We start from the raw sequence: 20,482 nt of genomic DNA on the forward strand, positions 1-20,482 counted from the left end.
AGCATCAAGTCTAATAAATTAAAAATAAAATATTGAAATGAATGGAGTCCCACCTAAAATTGGATTGTGACCCACCCAGTGGGTTCCAACCTGCAGTTTGAGAAACACTGTGCTATGTACATACTAACTCTATGTACTGTATACTAACTCATAGAGTAAATACTAACTATATACTGTATGCTAACTCATAGAGTATCACACTTGCTATATACTAACTCACGAGTAAATACCCAGCCTAACACAGGGCTTCAGCAGCCCTTCTCTGTGGACGACAGAAACTGGCGGGGAGGGGGGGGCAGAACGTGCAGCTCTCACCGCGCTTCCCTGCACCCCTCCCTTCCACAATGGTACAACCCGGGGTGGGCGGGGTCTGCGTTCGGAGTAAGACGCTCGGGGTTCGCGCATGTGCAGTGGCCTCTGTGTGGCGGGTGAGTGTCTGGCGTCAGTGGGCGCCTTCTCGTCCGCTTTGCCTGTCCTTCCGCTCCCCAGGCCTCCGAGGCGCGCGCCATGGCGGACCCGCGCGTCAGGCAGATCAAGATCAAGACGGGCGTCGTCAAGCGGTGGGTGCTGGGCTGGGGTGGGCTGCGCGAGGGAGCTGCGGGTGGCGTGGAGGGAGGGGAGGCCTCATGCGAGGAGGGCGGAGGTGGTGGGTGTGCCCGTGCTGTGGCTGGAAGAGGAGGCAGCCCCTGGAGGCCCCCTGTCTCCTCCTCTCCTAGTGCAGGGCGCGTTCATTCCCCTTCTCGCCCTACAGGCTCACTCAGGGTTGTGTGAATGGTCCACTATCTGCACAACAGCCCTGTGAGGTGGGCTGGGCTGAGAGGTGGTGGGTGGCTGGGCTGAGAGGTGGTGGTTGGTGGGTGGGTCGTGGAGTGAGCCCCAGAAGTGAAGGGGTCTTGAACCCTGCTCTCCACAGACCTAGTGGGAGCCTATAATCCAGTGGCTTTTCAACCTTTTTCATCTCACGGCACACTGACGAGGCACTGAAATTGTCAAGGCACACCAGCAGTTGTTTGACAGTTGACAAGGCACACCATGCTGTTGGTGGGGGGCTCACATCCCCCAATGACCCTACTAACAAATGATCCTTCCCCCAAAGTCCTGTGGCACACCTGCAGACCATCTGTGGCACACACCGTGTCCACGGTCCCATTAAGTCCCATTGAGGCACACCGTGTGCGATGGATGCTCTGCCTTCAATGCATATTTCTTTCAAAGTGGTGATTGTGCATTTAGAGCCAGAGGGTTCTAGTCACCTTAGTGTGTATACTTAATGCCATTTCTGCCCAATGTTGCATAAACACAACAAGGATCAAACGTGTATACCTGTGGGCTGGGCAGAAATGGGTTGGTCAGGGTTAAATAGCATAGTGCAATTATGAAAATAGAAATGCTGTTTCTGTTTTTCCACTGATTTAATAACAAGCAGTAACTGAGTTCCTGATTCTTCACCCACAAATGGATTGGAACACTCTGCACACAAAGGCTGATTGATGTGCAACTGTGTCTACTTTTTCTAATTCTTTCCCTAGATGATTGCAGCCTCAAGAGATAACACATATGTGAAACAGTCATAATGTAATAAACATGAGATGCTACTAAGTGATGAACATGAGATGTATGATCTGGCTCATGGTTTATATCCTAATGCAGTGATTTTCAATCTTTTACAGCTCGTGGCACACTGGCAAAACACTAAAATGGTCAAGGCACACCATCAGCTTTTTGACAATTGACAAGGCACACTATGCTGTCAGTGGGGGCTCATATCCCCTAATGGTCCTATTGATAAATGACCCCCTCCCAAATTCCCGCGGCACACTTGGGGACCATTCGTGGCACACCAGTGTTTCATGGCACAGTGGTTGAAAATGGCTGTCCTAATGTGTGAGTAAAGGTAGTTAAAATATGTTAAGGAAAAACAAATTTTTCATCTGCTTTAGGGCCCAGTTCTATTCAACTTTCCAGCATTGATGTGACTGCAATGCAGCCCTGAGGTAAAGGAACAAATGTTCCCTTACATTGAGGAGGCCTCTGTGACTGCAGGATGCAGTGCATCACCCATTGGCATGGCTGCCTCGGCACTGGAAAATTAGATAGGATTGGGTCCTTAGTCCTGAGCAGTGAGTACTGGGAAGCAGTGGAACAGCTCTGTAGGAAACTTACTTAAATAAGCTATTAGTTTTGTGCACTATTATTTGCAGGGCTGTTCAGTTTGGGAATGTTGATGTGATTACAATGGAAACATATGTAGTGGTTGAACTCTTGCTCATGAAATGTTCAGACTTTTGGGTTTCCAATTGGATTCTTTCTGAAGATTTTATGGCCTGCTCAGGTAATAATTATAATAACTCTAGCTGGGACTAGAGTACCTTAAAGACCCCTCCTCCCTTATTGAAATCTCCATCAGGGTGGTTGCGCCATGTCTTACCACTGTTGAAAGTACAATTGGTGGTGATGCAGGACAGGTAATCTTTGATGTTGGCCTCTGGATTATGCAGCTTCTTTCCCTTGAAAGTCTATATTGCCCTTTGTTTATGCTGTTTAAAGTAAAATAAAACCTTTATTGTTTAGACAGGCACTTGACTTTTGGGATTTATTTTTACAGCTGTATTTTTTGTATCTTTGTTTTTATATTGTGTTAACAAATTTTATTTTAGTCTTTTGTCCACTGCTTTGCAAATGCTCCACTTTGTGGAGAGAAGCAATAATAATTACCGTATAATGTTCATAGATTTTCAGGCCAATGACTTTAACCTATATTATCTTGTGAACTCATTGAAAAGTGGCAAAATAGTAATAATAATAATATCATCCAAGGAGTGAACATGTGTATTCTACAGACAAGTTATTGCTGCCCAGAACTATTTTTGGAAGTGATTATACAGAAACCCTGCATGATGGAAGGGAGTCTAGGCTGTGCAAGGCATCATTTGATGCTTTTAATCCTAGTTCTTAATTATTGCTGATGTGTGTACTTTTTTCCAGTTGTTATGGGCATTACAATAAATAATCTTCATGTTGGTATCTATACATACTACATACCATACGTAGAATGGTATGATCCTCTGCGTGTTGTGATGGATATGGTGAGGATCATCAACTTTCCACTGTCAGTAGGTTGGTGAAGGGACCCACTTAACTTTGAAGAGCATTGTTCATACAATGCAGTTTCCATGGCTTGGTCAGTCCTGGTCATAAACCTCTAAATTGTCATTTCTCTGTTTTCGTCTTTGCTGGTGACATTCTGAAAACGTAAACCTTCCTATGACACTGTATGGCTTTCACAAAGCTAATGTGAGCAGTTAGTAATGATCTTTTTACCAGCTGAGAAATTGAGAGGTGAAGTTATCTGCTCAATACTAAACTAAAAATGTTGTGTGACAGGACAGAGATTGAATTCAGCAATATATTAGTCATGCAGCTTACTTTTAGATAAGTCTGCATAGGCTTGCAGTTCTAGTGTTTTGAGTATTTATTTGTTCTTGTGTTTCTAATGCAAAACTTATAATATTAAAATCTAGCAACCATTTAAAAAACAATTATTTCATAGTTTAACAAAATTTACAAAAATCATTCTGTTTAGCACATATTTTACTGAGTATTTTTCAGAGAATTTAAATAAACGGAAACTACTGTACTTTGGGACAAAAAGTAGATGCCCTCTGTAAAACAGAAAAGACCTTAGGAGAAGCCAATTGGACAACTACATGCTAGGCTTTTATTTAACCAGTACTTATGTTTTGTTATACTTCCATATCTCTTAAGAAATACGCTCTATTGCAGTGTTTCATAACCAGTGGTACTTGAGGTAGTGTCCGATGATACTCGTCGGACCCCCAGACCCCTGCCACCTAGCAGTGAGACCAGCAACGCAACAAGCACTGATAGGAGGCTTGGCTCAGCAGAGCTCCAGTGTGTGCTTTTTGATGCTCGAAAAAACCCTTTGGTCTGCCCTGAGCCTCTTACCAGTGTTTGTCACATTGCGTCTAGCTTCCCAATTTGGAAGTAACTGGTGATGACATAATTGCCATTTACTTCCACTGGTACTTCCAATAGGTGGGTGATGCCAAGTGGTACAGTGGGGGAGAAACGTCAAGAAACACTGCTCTGTTGAGTTCAGTGAGACTTATTCCCAGATAAGTGTGTGTAGTATTGCAGCCGTAGAGCCCAATTCTGAGCTGCCTGGAGTGTGGGGCTGCCGCAGCGGCGAAAATATCTGCTGCAGCATCCAAAGCACCCTGGGCAGCTGCCACTGCCTCCTCAGGAGAAGGGGATTTTGGTCACCTTCCCCTGAGTAAAGGAAGTAGCCCTGCAATGGGGCTACTAAATTCTGCTGCAGCTCTGGAGCTGCCGCAGAATCAGAGTTCCATGTCATGCTGTGTGGCCCAACACGGGGCTGAGGATCCAGTAGAGCAGAGCTCCACTTGTCTCACCTGCCATCCCTCCCCCCAGAACACCCCCACCTTCCCACATGTCCCCACTCACCTCTTCACTGTTCTGTGGTCCACTGGTCTTCCGCTGGTGCTGGCCCAGTGCTAACTTGCGCTAGGCTAGCTCTGGTGCTGGGCCGGTGCTAAGTCCTGCAAACATGCCTTTTGGGATGTTTGTGAGAGTACACGCACAGCTCAGGATTGGGCTGTTAGTTGACAAGCCATTTGCTAAAGTTCCCAGTAGTCAGAGCACTCTGAGTGCTGAATATAGGTTGAGGTTTGGGGGTGCAGTGTGTGAGGATTTGCCAGGTTTTTCTATTCTGCTTTTCTAAGGCACTTCCTGCTTAGTTGCACTTCCAGATTAGTATAGGTCAGTGGTCGGGGAACAGGGGTAAATTACCCCAAATGGGGTAAAAGTGAAAATCTGGGGGTAATGAGGAGGTAGCGGAGGGAGTCAGCGCACCCGCTCTCCACCCGCTCCAGGGGGCCGGCAGCGGGCTGGTGCGCTGTGTGCACACCGCCTGCTGCCCTGCTCCCTTCCGCTCACCTTCAGATGCGGTGAGCGGAAGGGAGCAGGCGATACACTCAGGCTGTATCCACAGCCTGCGTGTATCGCAGCCGCCCGCTCTCTCCGCTCTGTGCGGGAGACTGGAGCTGCCCGGCGCTGTAGTGATGATGTCATCACACAGCGCCGGGCCGTCAGTGTCTCCCGCCGAGCGGACAGAGCGGGAGGAAGAAGAAAAGCCGCGCCGACCGACGTGGGATCGAGGTAAGGTGAGTATTGTTTATTTATTTTTATTGGGGGCATCGTTGGGCTACCTATACTGGGGGGATCACCGGGCTACTAACTACCTATACTGGGGGGTCATCTGGCTACTGACTACCTATACTGGGGGGATCACCGGGCTACTAACTACCTATACTGGGGGGTCATCTGGCTACTGACTACCTATACTGGGGGATCACCGGGCTACTAACTACCTATACTGGGGGGTCATCTGGCTACTGACTACCTATACTGGGGGGTCATCTGGCTACTGACTACCTATACTGAGGCATCACTTGGCTACTGGCTACCTATACTGGGGCAGCTACACCTCTGTATGGGGGATTCTGTTGTATGCAAATCAAGGGGGTAACGTCTGCGTTTATAAATTTTTTGGGGGGTAAGAGGTAAAAAAGTTCCCTGACCCCTGGTATAGGTGCTGGAGAAAGTAACAGAGTAACTCAAAGGAAAGACATCTATTATCTTGGCGGTTTGGAGATACTGTTACTGGTTTTGATGAAAGTTGTGCTGTCCATCAAAATTAGCAGCTATTGGAGGATTGCAGGTGTCAGATTAGCCTGTGGCTTGTAAAAGCACTACTGGTAGCTCTTAATTTACATGGTCTTAATTTGCAAGTTTTTGAAATAGCATGCTTGCAAATTAATAGCTCTGTTAAGCTTCCCACACTTCCATGTGCCCAGGTTCATCCAGGTTTGGCACCTCTTAAGGACTCTGCAAGAAAATTACATTCACTCCACTCTCCTTTTTTGTTTCCAAGTTCTCATCTCCTGAACTTCTTTGGAATTCCCCCCCCCCAAGTCTAGGCCCACCTACATTATGTCTCTTGCCAATAGCTCCTTAGTCAAGTAGACACTTTCCCAACCTGCTTCGTCTCCTGTCCAGAGCTAGCCTGTGACGCAAGTAAAGACTCTAATGTACCTAATACTTAATGGGCTGCTATCTTTGCCACTGCAGTAAGAAGCAAGTGAAACCTGACTGTTGGGGTTCAAGTAACATTCCACATGATGGCCTCATAGTGATTATGTACTGTTCTTTTTTATATGAGCGAGTCCCGCTTTGCTGCCTGTCTCCACCTTCTGGCCCTATCTCACCTGCTAAGACTGAGTCTCTAGGAAGACTGCCCCAGCCCTAATGGAGTGCTCCACACGCTCATTTGCAAAGCATTTCTTTTTCAGCTTAGAAGCAGCTATTCACATTCTCTCTTGGCTACTTAGCTTCTCCCAGCTGAGTGTGTCAATCAGCAGGATAACTGAATTCTTATTGGTTCTGAAGACAAAAGAACCATTGGTTCTAATGCACACTTTTGAATTTCGAAGATCTTCTCTCAGTGGCTGCTAAGCAATGAACTGTGCCGTTCCTGCTGAACTTGTACAGGGGGGAGGACTGCAACTGAACAGCATGTTCAGCATGAGCATGAGAATTCTGCCTCAAGGGTGGCACAGCAAGCCACCTCCCCTAACCCATACCAATCCCATTGTTTCTCGTGGGAAAATCTACTTTATTTTAGGCATTTTTGATATACACACCCTTTTCCAGGAAGGTAGACCTTGTGTGACAGCTGCCTGTATACAGTAGTTAGGGAAAGCTGATGGTGGGAAATACCTTAAGTTCTCATTGCTTGGATTGCTTTTTCTATGCATCTTTATTGTTTTGTTCCACCTTAATTTTTGAGGCGGGATTTCAAAACTGTTTATCACAGTGGTTCCCAAAGTCCTGTTTGAACTTTGGGAACCCTATAAGTCTTTGTGTGGCAGGGGAGGGCAGCAACATGATTGCTATGATTGCACTGATGCGGGGCAGGGAGGGAGTTTTTTCACTTACACGGGGGTCGCTATGGCTCTTCTGAGGGTTTGGGGAGTCTGCAACCCCCTTTGCAGCCTTCCCAGCAGCTTCAGAACCTTGAAAAAAGGGGGGGAAAGCCCACTTCCTTTTTCAGGATGAAAACTAGAAGTGGGTTTGCCCCTCTTTTTTCAAGATTTTGAAGCTGCCGGGAAGTCTGCAGAGGGGGTTGCAGGCTCCTCAGACCCTCTGGGGAGGCACAGTGACCCCCTGGTAAGGTAGACCATTCTCATGACATCCATCCATCCATTCTCATGACATCCATCCATCCATTCTCATGACATGACCAAGCCAACGCAGATGTCTCTGTTTCAGCAGTGCATACATACTAGGGATTCCAGCTCGTTCCAGGACTGTGTTGTTTGGAACTTTGTCCTGCCAGGTGATGCCGAAGATGCGTCAGAGGCAGCGCATGTGGAAAGCCCCCACCCATGTAGCAGTGATACCCTATGTTGCCATGACTTTCTGATGCAAGATTTGAATATGCAAATATTTTGTGCGCTATTGGATATAGTTTGCCAAATAAATGATGAGTTGCATGAGACTCCTCTGCCGCCACCACTCTCACTGGTGACCAATGTCTGTGCCATTTTCTGTCTCTTTTTTTATTATGTGCTTAAAATTTGAGGTTGGGTGCACTTTTGTCATGCTCTTTTAGAAAGGACACTGTTTATTCTTACCAAAATAAAAACAGTGGTGATGGGCTATAGGTCTAGCATAGTTTAGTATTTCATGAACCTTTTCAGTTTTTAAAAGAACTTATATTTAACATTCAGCCCTGGGTAGGCTTCCCTCCTGCCCTTCACAGTGTTGCAGAATACAGATGCTTCTATTTTATTTTATATTTTGTGAAGGGCAAACTGCAGTAGAGCTATTTGTCCTGCAGCAAGCCTATACTGCACCCACTTATTATGCACCCACCGGTTATTGCACTGTTGTCTCTGGACGGGCACTGATGGAAACAATTATGTAGGGGCTAAAATGCAATTGGATCATATATTTACTGATTGCCTGGATAAGTCTAATAGCTAGTCTGTCTTAAAAGATGCCATCTATGCTGCTAAAGTAATTACAATGTTAATATTTTTTGCTTGAGTAACATAAAGGCTGTTTAATCTATTTGAACTACTCTAGTCAGTAAATCTAAACTCCAATATGGAAGAGAACAAATGAATTTTCTTAAGTATATCTTTTATACTCATTTCAAAATTGTACTGGCCTATAAACTGCTGTGGACACAGTATGTTAGGGGCATGTGAAAATAGCACTGACATTTGCCCATAGTTTCCCTCTGATTAAATGGAAGTGACACCAGTAGATTAGAATGAGACTAAGACAATTCACATTGCAATTGTGTTAGTTTAACTTTAACAATCTTTTAACACTCTTGTTTAAATGTAGCTGACATACCATAATTACAAATCTACAAGCCTTGATTATAGAATTTTACATCATGAACCTATGGGAGAAGTGTATTGATTTTTTTAGTAAGGCAGGCCCTTTAGAAACCACCTTTCCAAAACTGTGGAATCTTCCCAAGTTTGTTCTTTTGCCTGTAGCAGTGACACATTGCTAGTGTTTTATAAGCAACCACAATTCCAAGCATCAAATAACCTGTTAATTTCTTAATTGAAATCTGTTATATTCTCGAAAGCTAGAATAAATGGTGCTCACTGCTAATTTAATACTGTAAACTGATGTTGTTGGTGCTTGTTGCAGAAAATACTACACCAATGTGTAGTACTCCACAACAGCTTGGTTTGGCCTTGGTATAAAATTCAGTACTAGCCTACTTTGTTGTTGGCAACCTTCAGTCTCGAAAGACTATGGTATCGTGCTCTGAATGGTGGTTCTGGCACAGCGTCTAGTGAGGCTGAAAAGGCCAATTCAGGTGTGAAAATCCCTTCCACACTGGGAGCAAGTGCAGTCTGTCTCCCTGGCTATGGGCCTTCCTTCTTTGACTCTTTGCCTCAGTCTGTTGGCCAAGTGTCTCTTCAAACTGGGAAAGGCCATGCTGCACAGCCTGCCTCCAAGCGGGCTGCTCAGAGGCCAGGGTTTCCCACTTGTTGAGGTCCACTCCTAAGGCCTTCAGATCCCTCTTGCAGATGTCCTTGTATTGCAGCTGTGGTCTACCTGTAGGGCGCTTTCCTTACACGAGTTCTCCATAGAGGAGAGCCTTTGGGATCCAGCCATCATGCACTAGCCTACTACTGGAGTTGTTATAACCATCAAACTGTGAAGAGTGTGAGACACAGTAGGACAAGAAAGGGGATTGGATGACTGTCTTGGAATTTGCATTACTGCATCTAATTGTATGTTAGTTTGAGAATTATTCTCCTAGGATATTAACCAGATAAAGAAGGTCTTTGAATTAGCACCTAGTATGTGTTGGGACAGTGGTTGGGTACTAGATGCGCCTGAAGTCAGTGTAAGTCAGAGCAGCACAATCATTCCCCCATATCCATGACTAGGATGCCTGTGCTTGCAAAAACCCCTTTTGAAAAAGGGTCATAAATAGTCTACCTATGTAAACTGCCTCTGTTCTCCCCCCCCTCCCAATGTGGAAACGGCCCTATATAAATTGCAGGTGCCCCCTGCCCATTACATTTGTTTATCGTTAGTAGCACTTGAAGCACAGGTATTTCTTGCTTAAGAAAGAACATTCTTGCTTAACTGAAGAATGTGATGTGCAGGCGACTAGTCTGCATGTGGCAGAGAGGAGACTATCTTAATGCTAACTGGAAGCACAGCAGTTCCTGCTTCCTGCTAATTTTTGGTTAGTCTCCCTCTAGCGTGCAGGCTGATTGCCTGCACATTCCGTTAAGCAAGTACATTCATTGTTAAAGGCAATTCATTTGTGACAAGTAATTGCAGATACTACTCTTGTAGAATTTCTGCAAAGAAGTGGTAGGCCAGCTGGTGGTCATCTTGGATCCGAATTTGACTTGTAGACTGCACATTGCCATGTTTTGTCCTCATATGTACCAGTATCCAACTGTATTTGGCTATTTGCAGTGTCTGTATTAGGAGATTCTTGGAAAGTAAAGTACATTCTGACTTGGTAGCTCTTCCAGCAACAGTTTTGCTGCTGTCAGCACTGTCAAAGAATTCATACAATTTTGCTAAGACTGATGATGTTGAAAGTAGTGTGTGTTAGTCCTGCAGATATGACAACAAAACTTCATTTAGACCAGACTCTTCTCCTTCACAACTCTCCTCTCTCCCATCTCATGCCTCTATTTAACCTACAAGATTCTGCTTTCTTCATCTAAAAAGCCCAATATTCAGCTAACTGGAAGGCTCTTAAATTGGATTTGCAAAGATAGATATTGATGAATTCAGTATTGAATGATGTTTATATTTTATGAATTAAATAGATTTTTATGCACTGCTGGATTTTAATGATTGACTATTTTTATTATCTAAATTACAAATTTTGAAGTACTTGAACGATCAAGCTGACAATTGAATGCAAGTGTTTCTCTGAGTCTAAATTTTTCTGTACTTCATTCAAGCTACAAATTGATTACCTATCAACCCCTCCAATCAATTAATTGCTTTGGGTTCCTAAAGCAATTGTTTTCTTTCTCTCTAGGGAGTTCTGATTTTGTCTGACAATGAGGTATCTTCTCTTTACAACAGCAATTTTTATGCAAGCAGTTTGTGTGCCATGTAGGACTGATTTAATGTTGTATTTTTAAGTTAGGTTGTACTTATGTGAGTTTTTATCTGTTGTGATTGTGATGGTGGATAATAAAATGTAGTTCTGTTTGTTGCCTGAAATTTCTGCAAAGTAGCAGTACAAAATAGTCTGTTGTATTGGTATTGCAGGATAAGACTTCAGTTAGGTTAAGTGAAAAGAAAATTATTTTGTTAAAGAAATACAAAATAGAAATGTTGATGTCCCAACATCATGTTGATGGGCCCAGCACTGATACTTTACTTTTTTTTTAGCAGGGTGAGAGTAACTGGCCCACCTCACCCCAGCACTGTCTGTTCTAGTGGCTGTCTGCTGGTATTCATTTGCATCTTTTTAGATTGTGAGCCCTTTTGGGACAGGGAGCCATTTAGTTATTTGATTTTTCTCTGTAAACCGCTTTGAACTTTTAGTTGAAAAGCGGTATATAAATACTGTTAATAATAATAATTAATAATACTGACCCCCTGTTGAAACCAGTGGAAATACTCTTGAATAAATGCTGTGAGGGATACAGCACTGACTGTTGTGTTTAATCTTTTGTGGGGTCCAAAATCCATTGCCGTAACTTTTGTTAACTGTCTCATTCCTTGAGTGTTTTGTTGTGGGCTGTTTCTTGGGGAAGTTAAGTTAGGATAGACAGAACATTGTCATGTGATCCGGAAAACTTGTTTAGACTCATATTAGTGTTTATTCCATAATAAACTCAAATCACATACGTTTTATAACTTGATGTCTTTCAGTTGTATGATGATTTAAATTTAGAGAATAATGTAAAACCAAACAGAACTTTTTGAGCCATTTTCTCACATTGATGATCTCAAAAAACCTGTGTGTGTGTGTCTTTAAGAAAGGGCATTCCTGGACTTGAGACATTTCTGTTTATTGGAGGTACACTGGCACTCTTACTGCCCAGTTGGTTACATGAGCCATCTCTGTAGTCCAGTGTACACAAGAAGGATTTCCCAGTTGCCAGCTGTGAAAGGGGAGTGAACTGATGCAGCTCCATCTGCCATAGTTGGCAGTGGCAGCCTTGTTGTGCATATGAAGTTCTGGATCACAGCCTTTGACTTTGAGATGGCTGACTAAATTACACTGTGAAAGCAGAGTTAATAAAGTGGCTTAATCAAAGTACTGAAATATTTTGTAAAGTCAGGTCACTTCTGAATGCGTTTATGGCTGTTGTAAGTCCTTAAAGGTGGCAGAACAAAGGCTCCAAGTGTGCACTGTATTCTGTAAACATAATCTAAATGTTCATCTACTGATGACTAGATTGACTTGTATTAGTTATTTAAAATAGATTATGTATTAAGGTGAGAGCGACTGTTTGATAAAACTACTCAAGAGTAGTGTCCTGATTGGCTCTTTTTCAATTAGGAGCTTCCTATAGGAATGGACGTTCTATCCATGAATGGAAGGAACATTCCATTCATGCAAAGAGGTTCTTGTGTGAGGAACCCTAGTGTGAGCAGACCTCTCCTTCTGCCCATGGGGGGAGCGTGCTTCCAACTATGCATTTAGGTTGAATATCCTGACCACTTTATAGTTCTGTCTTCTCCCTCAATGCCATGAAATGGATATGGAAGTTTAAGTGGTGAGTCTTTGTTGCTTTTTGTACCCTCTCTACCTCCAATTCTTTTTAGCCATTTAAAACAAAGATCTTGTAGGAAAGTTCAATTTTCTGCACAACTACTATCTAATGGGAGAACTCTTCCCGCTATTCATGCTGTTCTAAGGGCTAATCTAGATCTTGATATGTGGAAATTATCTGTATGCTGGTTTCTACAACTTCATTATTTATTTTAAAGATACCGCTGCCCCCACATTAATGGAACACCCAGGGCTGCTTACAACCTTCATTAAAATACAATAAAATTAAAAACCAAAGGCCAACTTACAATATTAAGACATAGATGTATATAAAAAGCAGCAGCAACATCTAAAAAATTATCAACATAACCACCAGAACTAGATGCTTTAGAACAGGGGTGTGCAAAGTTTTTGGCAGGAGGGCCACATTGTCTCTCTGACTCTGTGTCGGGGGCCGGGGGGGGGAGAATTAATTTACATTTAAAATTTGAATAAATTTACATAAGTTCACATAAATGAATATATTAAAGATGAACTTATATGAATGAATGAAGGTCTTGCAATAGCTCAAGGACTATAAAAGACCTTGCACAAAGCAAGGCTGACCTTTCCTTTGCTGCCGCTGCTGCATCACAACATCAAACAACAAGCAGTGGTGGGAGCCCTCATCCCACAGCTAACGTGAGAGGTCAAACAGTCGCCCTCACTCTGAGAGCAGTTGCGTTGGGCCTGTGCGGGCTCCAACAAAGCTCCAGAGAGCCAGAGGCTCATTGGAGACTGGGGGCTCCCTGAGGGCCGCATTGAGAGGCCTCGAGGGCCGTAAGTGGCCCCAGGGCCGTGGTTTGGGCACCTCTGCTTTAGAACAAAACCTTAAGGAGATCAAACAGTATTCAGTGAAAGTGGGAAGGCCACCCTCCCAAAGATTTTGTCCTCCACTGGAGGGCTGTCAGAAAGGCATAGCTCAATTGGGAGAGAGTTCTGTAACATTGGCAGTGCTCCAAAGAAGGTCCTACCCCTCGTTGCTGCCCACCTGGCTTCTGTTGACACCTGAAGGAGTGCCCTCTCAGATGACTTTGGTATGAGCTGGCTCATATAGAAGAAAATGGTTCTTCATGTACCCTGATCCCAAGTCATAAAGGGCTTGAAAGATAAAGATAAAAGGATGGGGGATGGCAGTGACACGTTCCCCAGGATCGTGCTGCTGGAGACAGAAGGGTTTTTTAATTTACCTAAGTGAGCACCAGCCTTGGGGGGGAGGGGGAAGGGGAGGTGCAGAGAGCCTGACAGACACCTCCACAGGGCTCCCCAAACCTCTTAAAAAACTGAAAATGTGATTGGAAACCACTTCCAGTTTTATAATAGCAAACTGGAAGTGGTTTCCAAATGCAATTTTTAGCTTTTTAGAGGTTTAGGTAGCCCTGCATATGCATCCTCAGGTCTCCCGCACTCTCCCCTCTAGAGACCAGTGCTCACTTAGGTAAATAAACTCCCCCTTTTGTCCATTGCAGTGGCATGATCCTGGTGATCACATTGTTGCCTTCCCCCAGCCCCTGCAAAGACTTACTGCCTTTCCAAGTCTGTGGAACTGCCTTCCCAAGGACTTTGGGAACAGCTACTGTATGAGATGGACTTGTCCCCTGAGGTCTTCTGGAAGGACCCTCCTTTGTGTGTCACTGCTATGCAAAGCAACATTGGCACTAATGAGGAGAGGGTCTTCCCTGTGGTGGTGCCACACTCTGAAACACCCTCCCAATAGAAGCATGGCCCCTTTCCTGTTGTCCTTCTAATAAGGACTAAAGACCTGTTTTCCCAAACTTTCTCCCTCTGGTTGTGTGTGTGTGATTGGTTTCTGCTCTTTGAATTTGATTTTTATTATTATCCCTTTCTTGCACTACAATTTTATTGTATTTGTTTTTATTGGATTTTATTGTGTGCTAACTGCTGTAAACTGCCTTGAACATCTTCTTTTTTAAGAGAATAAGGTGGGATATAAATTTTTTAAATTAAATAAATCCCTAAATGGCTTAGGGACCAGGCTAACTGGAGAACTTATGAAATGGCCTGGCCTTATGAAATGGCCTACCCCTTGAGGTTAGCAGCAAGGGCTCTCCTATAGGTGCTTGCTACTGTTGGAAGTTTTACCTGGCAACAACATGGAAGTGGTGCCAATTGAGCATGTGGTGCATCTAATGGTAGGGGGGCAACTAGACCAAATATTTTTTACCGTACCTCCCCATAAGCCACTTGACCACCAATGAGTCTCCTTGAACCTGTACCAGCTAGTTAGCTGATATAAGTCTGAGGAGTCAGGGGATGTGTTGGGCTGGGAAAAGGAGGATAGAATCTTGGTGTGCGTGACTGCAGCCAAGATCAACCTGCTCCCTGCCCCAGTCTTCCCTGAACCACCCACAAGCTGCCTCCACTGCCACCTGACATGCTCTGGTATAGTCTTGGGTGAGATTAATTGGTTTATGTTTTCTTTTATGGTTTAATGTTTGACTGTTTTATCGGTGGGGTCTTTTTATGGTTTTAAAGCTCATTGTAAGCTACCTTGAATGCCCCTTATCAAGAAGGAAAGGTGGAATGTATGTATTTTCAATAAATCTACTGATCAGTGTAGTCACCATGGTTAAATATTCCATGAAGTGAATAATGCCTTTTTGTAAGTGGAAGGCTATGTTTTCATTGTATTATGCGGTCAGCTAATAGCAGTGATAGAGATGAGGGTCCCTTTCTCCCCAACTCTGCAACTCTTTGTATGCTTTCAAACAAAAGCATCGAGTTCAGAAAGAAGCACAAAGCAAGGTAAAACTCAAGAACACTCTTGCTCATCGTGATGGTTTAGGTCTATTGCCAGCCAATCAAAGTTTTACAAGGGGGGTGGCTATTTGTGTTCAAATTCATTTGTTAGCACTATTTTTTGTTTATTTATAATATTTTAATGCCACTTTCCAAGGCTCAAAGTGACTTACAGCATAAATCATAATTGAAAATAGCTAAAACAATATGAAATACAACAGTTATTTAAAACAATAAAAGGTACTTTAAAACCAACTGGAAAACTGTCATATGAACAGATTATTAATGGAGTAAAACTATAAAAGCAGCATTAAAACAAAGGCTCATAGCCAGTGATTAAAAGCAGTGACTCAAAAAGGGGCCCTGGGGCATCATCCTTCCATAAAGGTTAAGGTATATGTGTTTTTAAACTCCTCCAGAAACTATCAAATGTGAGGGGGCTGTCCTAAGATTTTTGGGAAGCTCATTCAACAGATATGGTGTCACAATGGAAGAGGCCTTGGACCTTGCCTCCATCTCCTTAGCCTCAGATGGCAGCAGTAGCCTAAGAAGGACCCTTCCTGACAATATTAGGGGATGGGCAGGTTTATGTAGAAGAAGGTGGTCCTTCAGATATCCTGGTCGCATGATGTATAGCGCTTTGAAGGTAATCACCAGCAACTTGAATTGGGCTCGGAGTTGAATGGGTAGCCCGTGCAGTCACCGGAGCAATGGCATGGCAAAATCAAACTGCTGAGCCCCAATGACCACATGGGTCACTGCATTCTGCGCTAATTGCAACTTCCAGGCCATCTGCAATGGCAGTCGTACACAGTGCTACAGTAGCCTAAATGGGATGTCACTAGGGGCATGGACTACCGTAGCCGGATCCAGTGGACTTGGTTATGGTTGCAGCTGGTGCACCAGCTGATGCTGAACAAAGGCTCCCAGACTACAGCTGTCACCTGGTGATCCAAGGGTAGCTTTGAATCTAGGAGGACTCCCAGACTGTGCACCTGCTCTTTTCAAAGGGAGTGCTATCCCATCCAGAGCAAGTTAAGTATCTAATACCGGCATTGCTGCCTTCTGAATTGGGTGGACCTCAGTCTTACCCTGGGTTTCAGCCTCTTGGTTCTCATCCAGTCCACAACTGCTTTCAGACAGTCCCCCAGGACTCCAACAGCCTCCTTGGAAACTGGTGGAAAGGAGAGCTAAGTGTCTCCCGCATACTGGTGGCATCCCACTACAAATCCCTGGAGGACCTCCCGCAGTGGTTTCATGTAGATATTAGAATGGAGGGCAGAATGGGTTCCTGTGACACCAACAAGTCAGTGACCAGGATGCTGAACAGGTATCCCCCAGTCCCATTATCTGGTCCAGGCCTCCAAGAAGGAGCAGAACCACTGAAAAACAGTGCCTCCAAGTTCAGTACAGAGGGTCACCATGGTGGATGGTGTTGAAAGCCCCTAAGAGGTCCAGCAGGACAGGGATGTGCTCCTCCATCAGGGCCTTGGCACAGATAATCAACCAAGGCTGTTTCTGTCCTGTAGCTATGCCTGAAACCTGATTGAAAGGGGTCCAGATAATCTGTTTCTTTCATAACTCCCTGGAGCTGAGGCCCCTCCACTCATTTGTTCACCCTGCCCAAGAAAGGGAAGTTGGATACTGGTGAGTAGTTACTCAAGAAGACCATTAAGTCTAGGGAGAACTTGTTCAGAGGGGGCAAATTACTGCTCCCTTTAAAGGTTTTAGTTATCCTCCCTTACGTCCTCTCCCTAAAAGATGCACTAATTGCCCTCCCCACCCATTCAGCCAATGCCGTCAGACTGATTGTAATAGGCATGCTGGGCAAGGATCAAGAGAACAAACAGGCCTAATGTTCCAGAGAATTCTGTCCACATCTGCAGGCTTTATAGGCTGAAAAGATCCCAATAACTGGACAGGCAGGTGTCAGAGAGACAACTATTTACTCTGTTAGTGCAGCGTCACAAGTTGAGGTATATCAGAACAATTTTATCGGCAAAATTCTTTGTAAAAGCACCACAGTGGGCATTAGAAGACTCTTTCTGATTCTTCTGAGATGTTGGGTATAAAAAGCCCTGCATGATGTGAAACAGCTCTACTGGACAACGTTCTGCAGACTTGAATGGACCCGGGGAACTATAGGCTGGTCAGCCTAACATCTATACCGGGTAAGATGGTGGAATGCCTCATCAAAGATAGAATCTCAAAACACATAGACAAACAGGCCTTGCTGAGTCAGCATGGCTTGTGTAAGGTTAAGTCTTGCCTCACAAACCTTTTAGAATTCTTTGAAAAGGTCAACAAGCATGTGAATGTGGGAGAAACCGTGGACATTATATATTTGGACTTTTAGAAGGCGTTTGACATGGTCCCTCACCAAAGGCTACTGAAAAGACTCCACAGTCAGGGAATTCGAGGGCAGGTCCTCTCCTGGATTGAGACCTGGTTGAAGACCAGGAAACAGAGAGTGTTTCCAAGAGAGAGTGCCCCAAGGATCTGTCCTGGGACCGGTGCTTTTCAACCTCTTCATAAATGACCTAGAGACAGAGTTGAGCAGTGAAGTGGCTAAGTTTGCAGACGACACCAAACTTTTCTGAGTGGTGAAGACCAGAAGTGATTGTGAAGAGCTCCAGAAGGATCTCTCCAAACTGGCAGAATGGGCAGCAAAATGGCAGATGCGTTTCAATGTAAGTAAGTGTAAAGTCATGCACATTGGGGCAAAAAATCAAAACTTTACATATAGGCTAATGACAGATCAGGAGAGAGATCTTGGGGTGGTGGTGGTGGTGGTGGACATGTTGATGAAAGTGTCGACCCAATGTGCGGTGGCAGTGAAGAAGGCCAATTCTGTGCTTGGGATCATTAAAAAAGGTATTGAGAACAAAACTGCTAATATTATAATGCTGTTGTACAAATCGATGGTAAGGCCACACCTGCAGTGTTGTGTCCAGGACATAGTGGAAATGGAAAAGGTGCCAAAGAGAGCGACTAAGATGATTACTGGGCTGGGGCACCTTCCTTATGAGGAAAGGCTACGGCATTTGGACTTCTTCAGACTAGAAAAGAGACGCCTGAGGGGGGACATGATTGAGACATACAAAATTATGCATGGGGAGGATAAAGTGGATAGAGAGATGCTCTTTACACTCTCGCGTAACACCAGAACCAGGGGACATCCACTAAAATTGAGTGTTGGGAGGGTTAGGACAGACAAAAGAAATTTCTTTACTCAGCGTGTGTTCAGTCTGTGGAACTCCTTGCCACAGGATGTGGTGATGGCATCTGGCCTGGATGCCTTTAAAAGGGAATTGGACAAGTTTCTGGGGGAAAAATCCATTATGGGTTGCAAGCCATGATGTGTATGTGCAGCCTCCTGATTTTAGAAATGGGCTATATCAGAATGCCAGATGCAAGGGAGGGCACCAGGATGCAGGTCTCTTGTTATCTGGTGTGCTCCCTGGGGCATTTAGTGGGCCGCTCTGAGATACAGGAAGCTGGACTAGATGGGCATATGGCCTGATCTTATGTTCTTATGATGGTGGCAGAGAAGAAAATTGTCTTTGCTGCTATCTCTTCCACAGAGTGGGTGCTAAGTTGTGCTCTAGCCCATGTTAGATTGGTTTATTTGTACATCTTCCTCCACTGTTGCTCTAGATGTCTGCTAAGCCATTTCATTATCTGTAGCTCTTTTGTAAATCAAGGAGCCAGCTGGACTCTACAACCTGGCCGAGGTTACATGGGATCAATTTGATCCACTGCCTTAGCCATTTCTCCATTCTGGATAACCAGAGCAGTGGGTGAATTGCTGGCCCTAGATTCACGAAGGCCCTCAGGAAATCATAAATCATCTGTATCCATCAGCCTCTAGGGGTGAACTATCCCATCTTCCCCACACAGAGGGTTTAGGTGCTGCTATCGGTCTACATCCCACCAGGTAATGGGTCTGTCCATGACAAAGGAGTAATCTTGAGCTCCACCACCAGATCACCCTCTCTCTGCCCAGCAGTGAAAATCAGGCACAACAGTTCTACTATGAAGGTTTTGTGCTGCTCCATAGGACGTCACTTTGTATTAGGATCACTGCAGTGGTAGGCACCATTTTCAAGAATACATTCAGTGAGATTGTTTATGTATGGTATCCAAGATATAGTGCAGACTGACCAGCCAGTTGAGAACCGAAACCACTCTCTTCAGCTTAATGACTGGTTGAAATTGTGCCCTAATTTTTAACCTGCCTGAGGTTGAAATCTCAGGCAGCATAGAGTTTATGGGATAATCACAAGACAAAGTGCAGAGCACCAAACTCCATAGTCTTTGGGCAAGTCCTTTGTTAAAGGACTTTTGCTCTTTTTGTCATTTTGCTCTTAGGTTGCTTGAAACAAACAAAACCAAAAATAATTGTTTCCTATTGGAATGGTGCAGTCCAGATGTTCAAAAGCACCTGCTTACAAGTGCCAGAATGTTTTGCAAGTAAATGATAGCAACAGTCTAAGTTGCAAGAAAGGGGTGTAAAGTGCTCTATCTCCAGACTGGCTTAAAATACAGAAGAAGCACAACAAGGTAATAGCAATGGTTTCCAAATCTGGGTTGCATGGAAAATCAAACATGCAAGGGTGTCCCCATTTTTAAAGGGAATTAGTTCATGTAGAGAATTTAGTTCATGCTAAAGCTCAAGTCAGATGAACCTCCAAACTATGATATGGAGGATTATGAATGAGCTTCAGCCTTGTGTACTCCCTCCCCCATGTCTCATTCAGATTACCTTGTTTGCTATTTATTTTTAATTATAATTTTTCTACCCTTTCATCCATACATGGAATTTTCTACCCCATGTGGCCAACATTTGGCAGTAAAAACAACTACATCAGAGTTACAATGAAATAAAATACACAATAGAATAACTGTATATTCTTAAACAAAACTGGAAGGAGAAAAACATTGTTTGTTCTGGTGTGCTTTTGAAATAGAACACACTGTTCTCCTCTGTTGTTTAAATGGCAGGAGAGAAAGGGGGCAGACAAGCCCTCCAGGGAAGACAATTCCATACCCTAAGTGCAACTATTAAGAAGGCTATACCCTATGTACCTATTGCTCTAGGACAGAGGTCCCCAAACATTCAACTGCCAAGGCCATATTACTCAGTCATTCTCTTATGGTAGGCTGAAGTGGATTTGTTGTAGAAGAATAACATATACATTTTGTACATAACTCTTAAGCATTATTGCAGTAGAAGAAAAATACAGTGTTTGCAGCTTGCTGTCTGTCTCTCTTTCAACTGGGCTGTCAGCAGGAGCAATCCAGCCCAGCAGTCGCTTTCTCCAGAAGAAAGAAGATACA

The 20,482-nt window shown here is 44.0% G+C and overlaps 1 protein-coding gene across 1 annotated transcript in view; it reads left to right on the top strand.

Annotated features, from left to right (window-relative positions):
- Window positions 1-415: 415 nt before the first annotated feature.
- Window positions 416-20,482, top strand: part of TBCA (tubulin folding cofactor A) — a 41,739-nt gene continuing 21,672 nt past the window's right edge. Inside the window, exon 1 of the mRNA XM_066615916.1 lies at window positions 416-560. Coding sequence (XP_066472013.1) covers window positions 508-560 — 53 coding nt within the window. The 5' untranslated portion in view covers window positions 416-507. The remainder of the gene's footprint in view (window positions 561-20,482) is intronic.

This window comes from Tiliqua scincoides, chromosome 2 (genome assembly GCF_035046505.1).
Source record: "Tiliqua scincoides isolate rTilSci1 chromosome 2, rTilSci1.hap2, whole genome shotgun sequence".
Lineage (NCBI taxonomy): Eukaryota > Metazoa > Chordata > Lepidosauria > Squamata > Scincidae > Tiliqua > Tiliqua scincoides.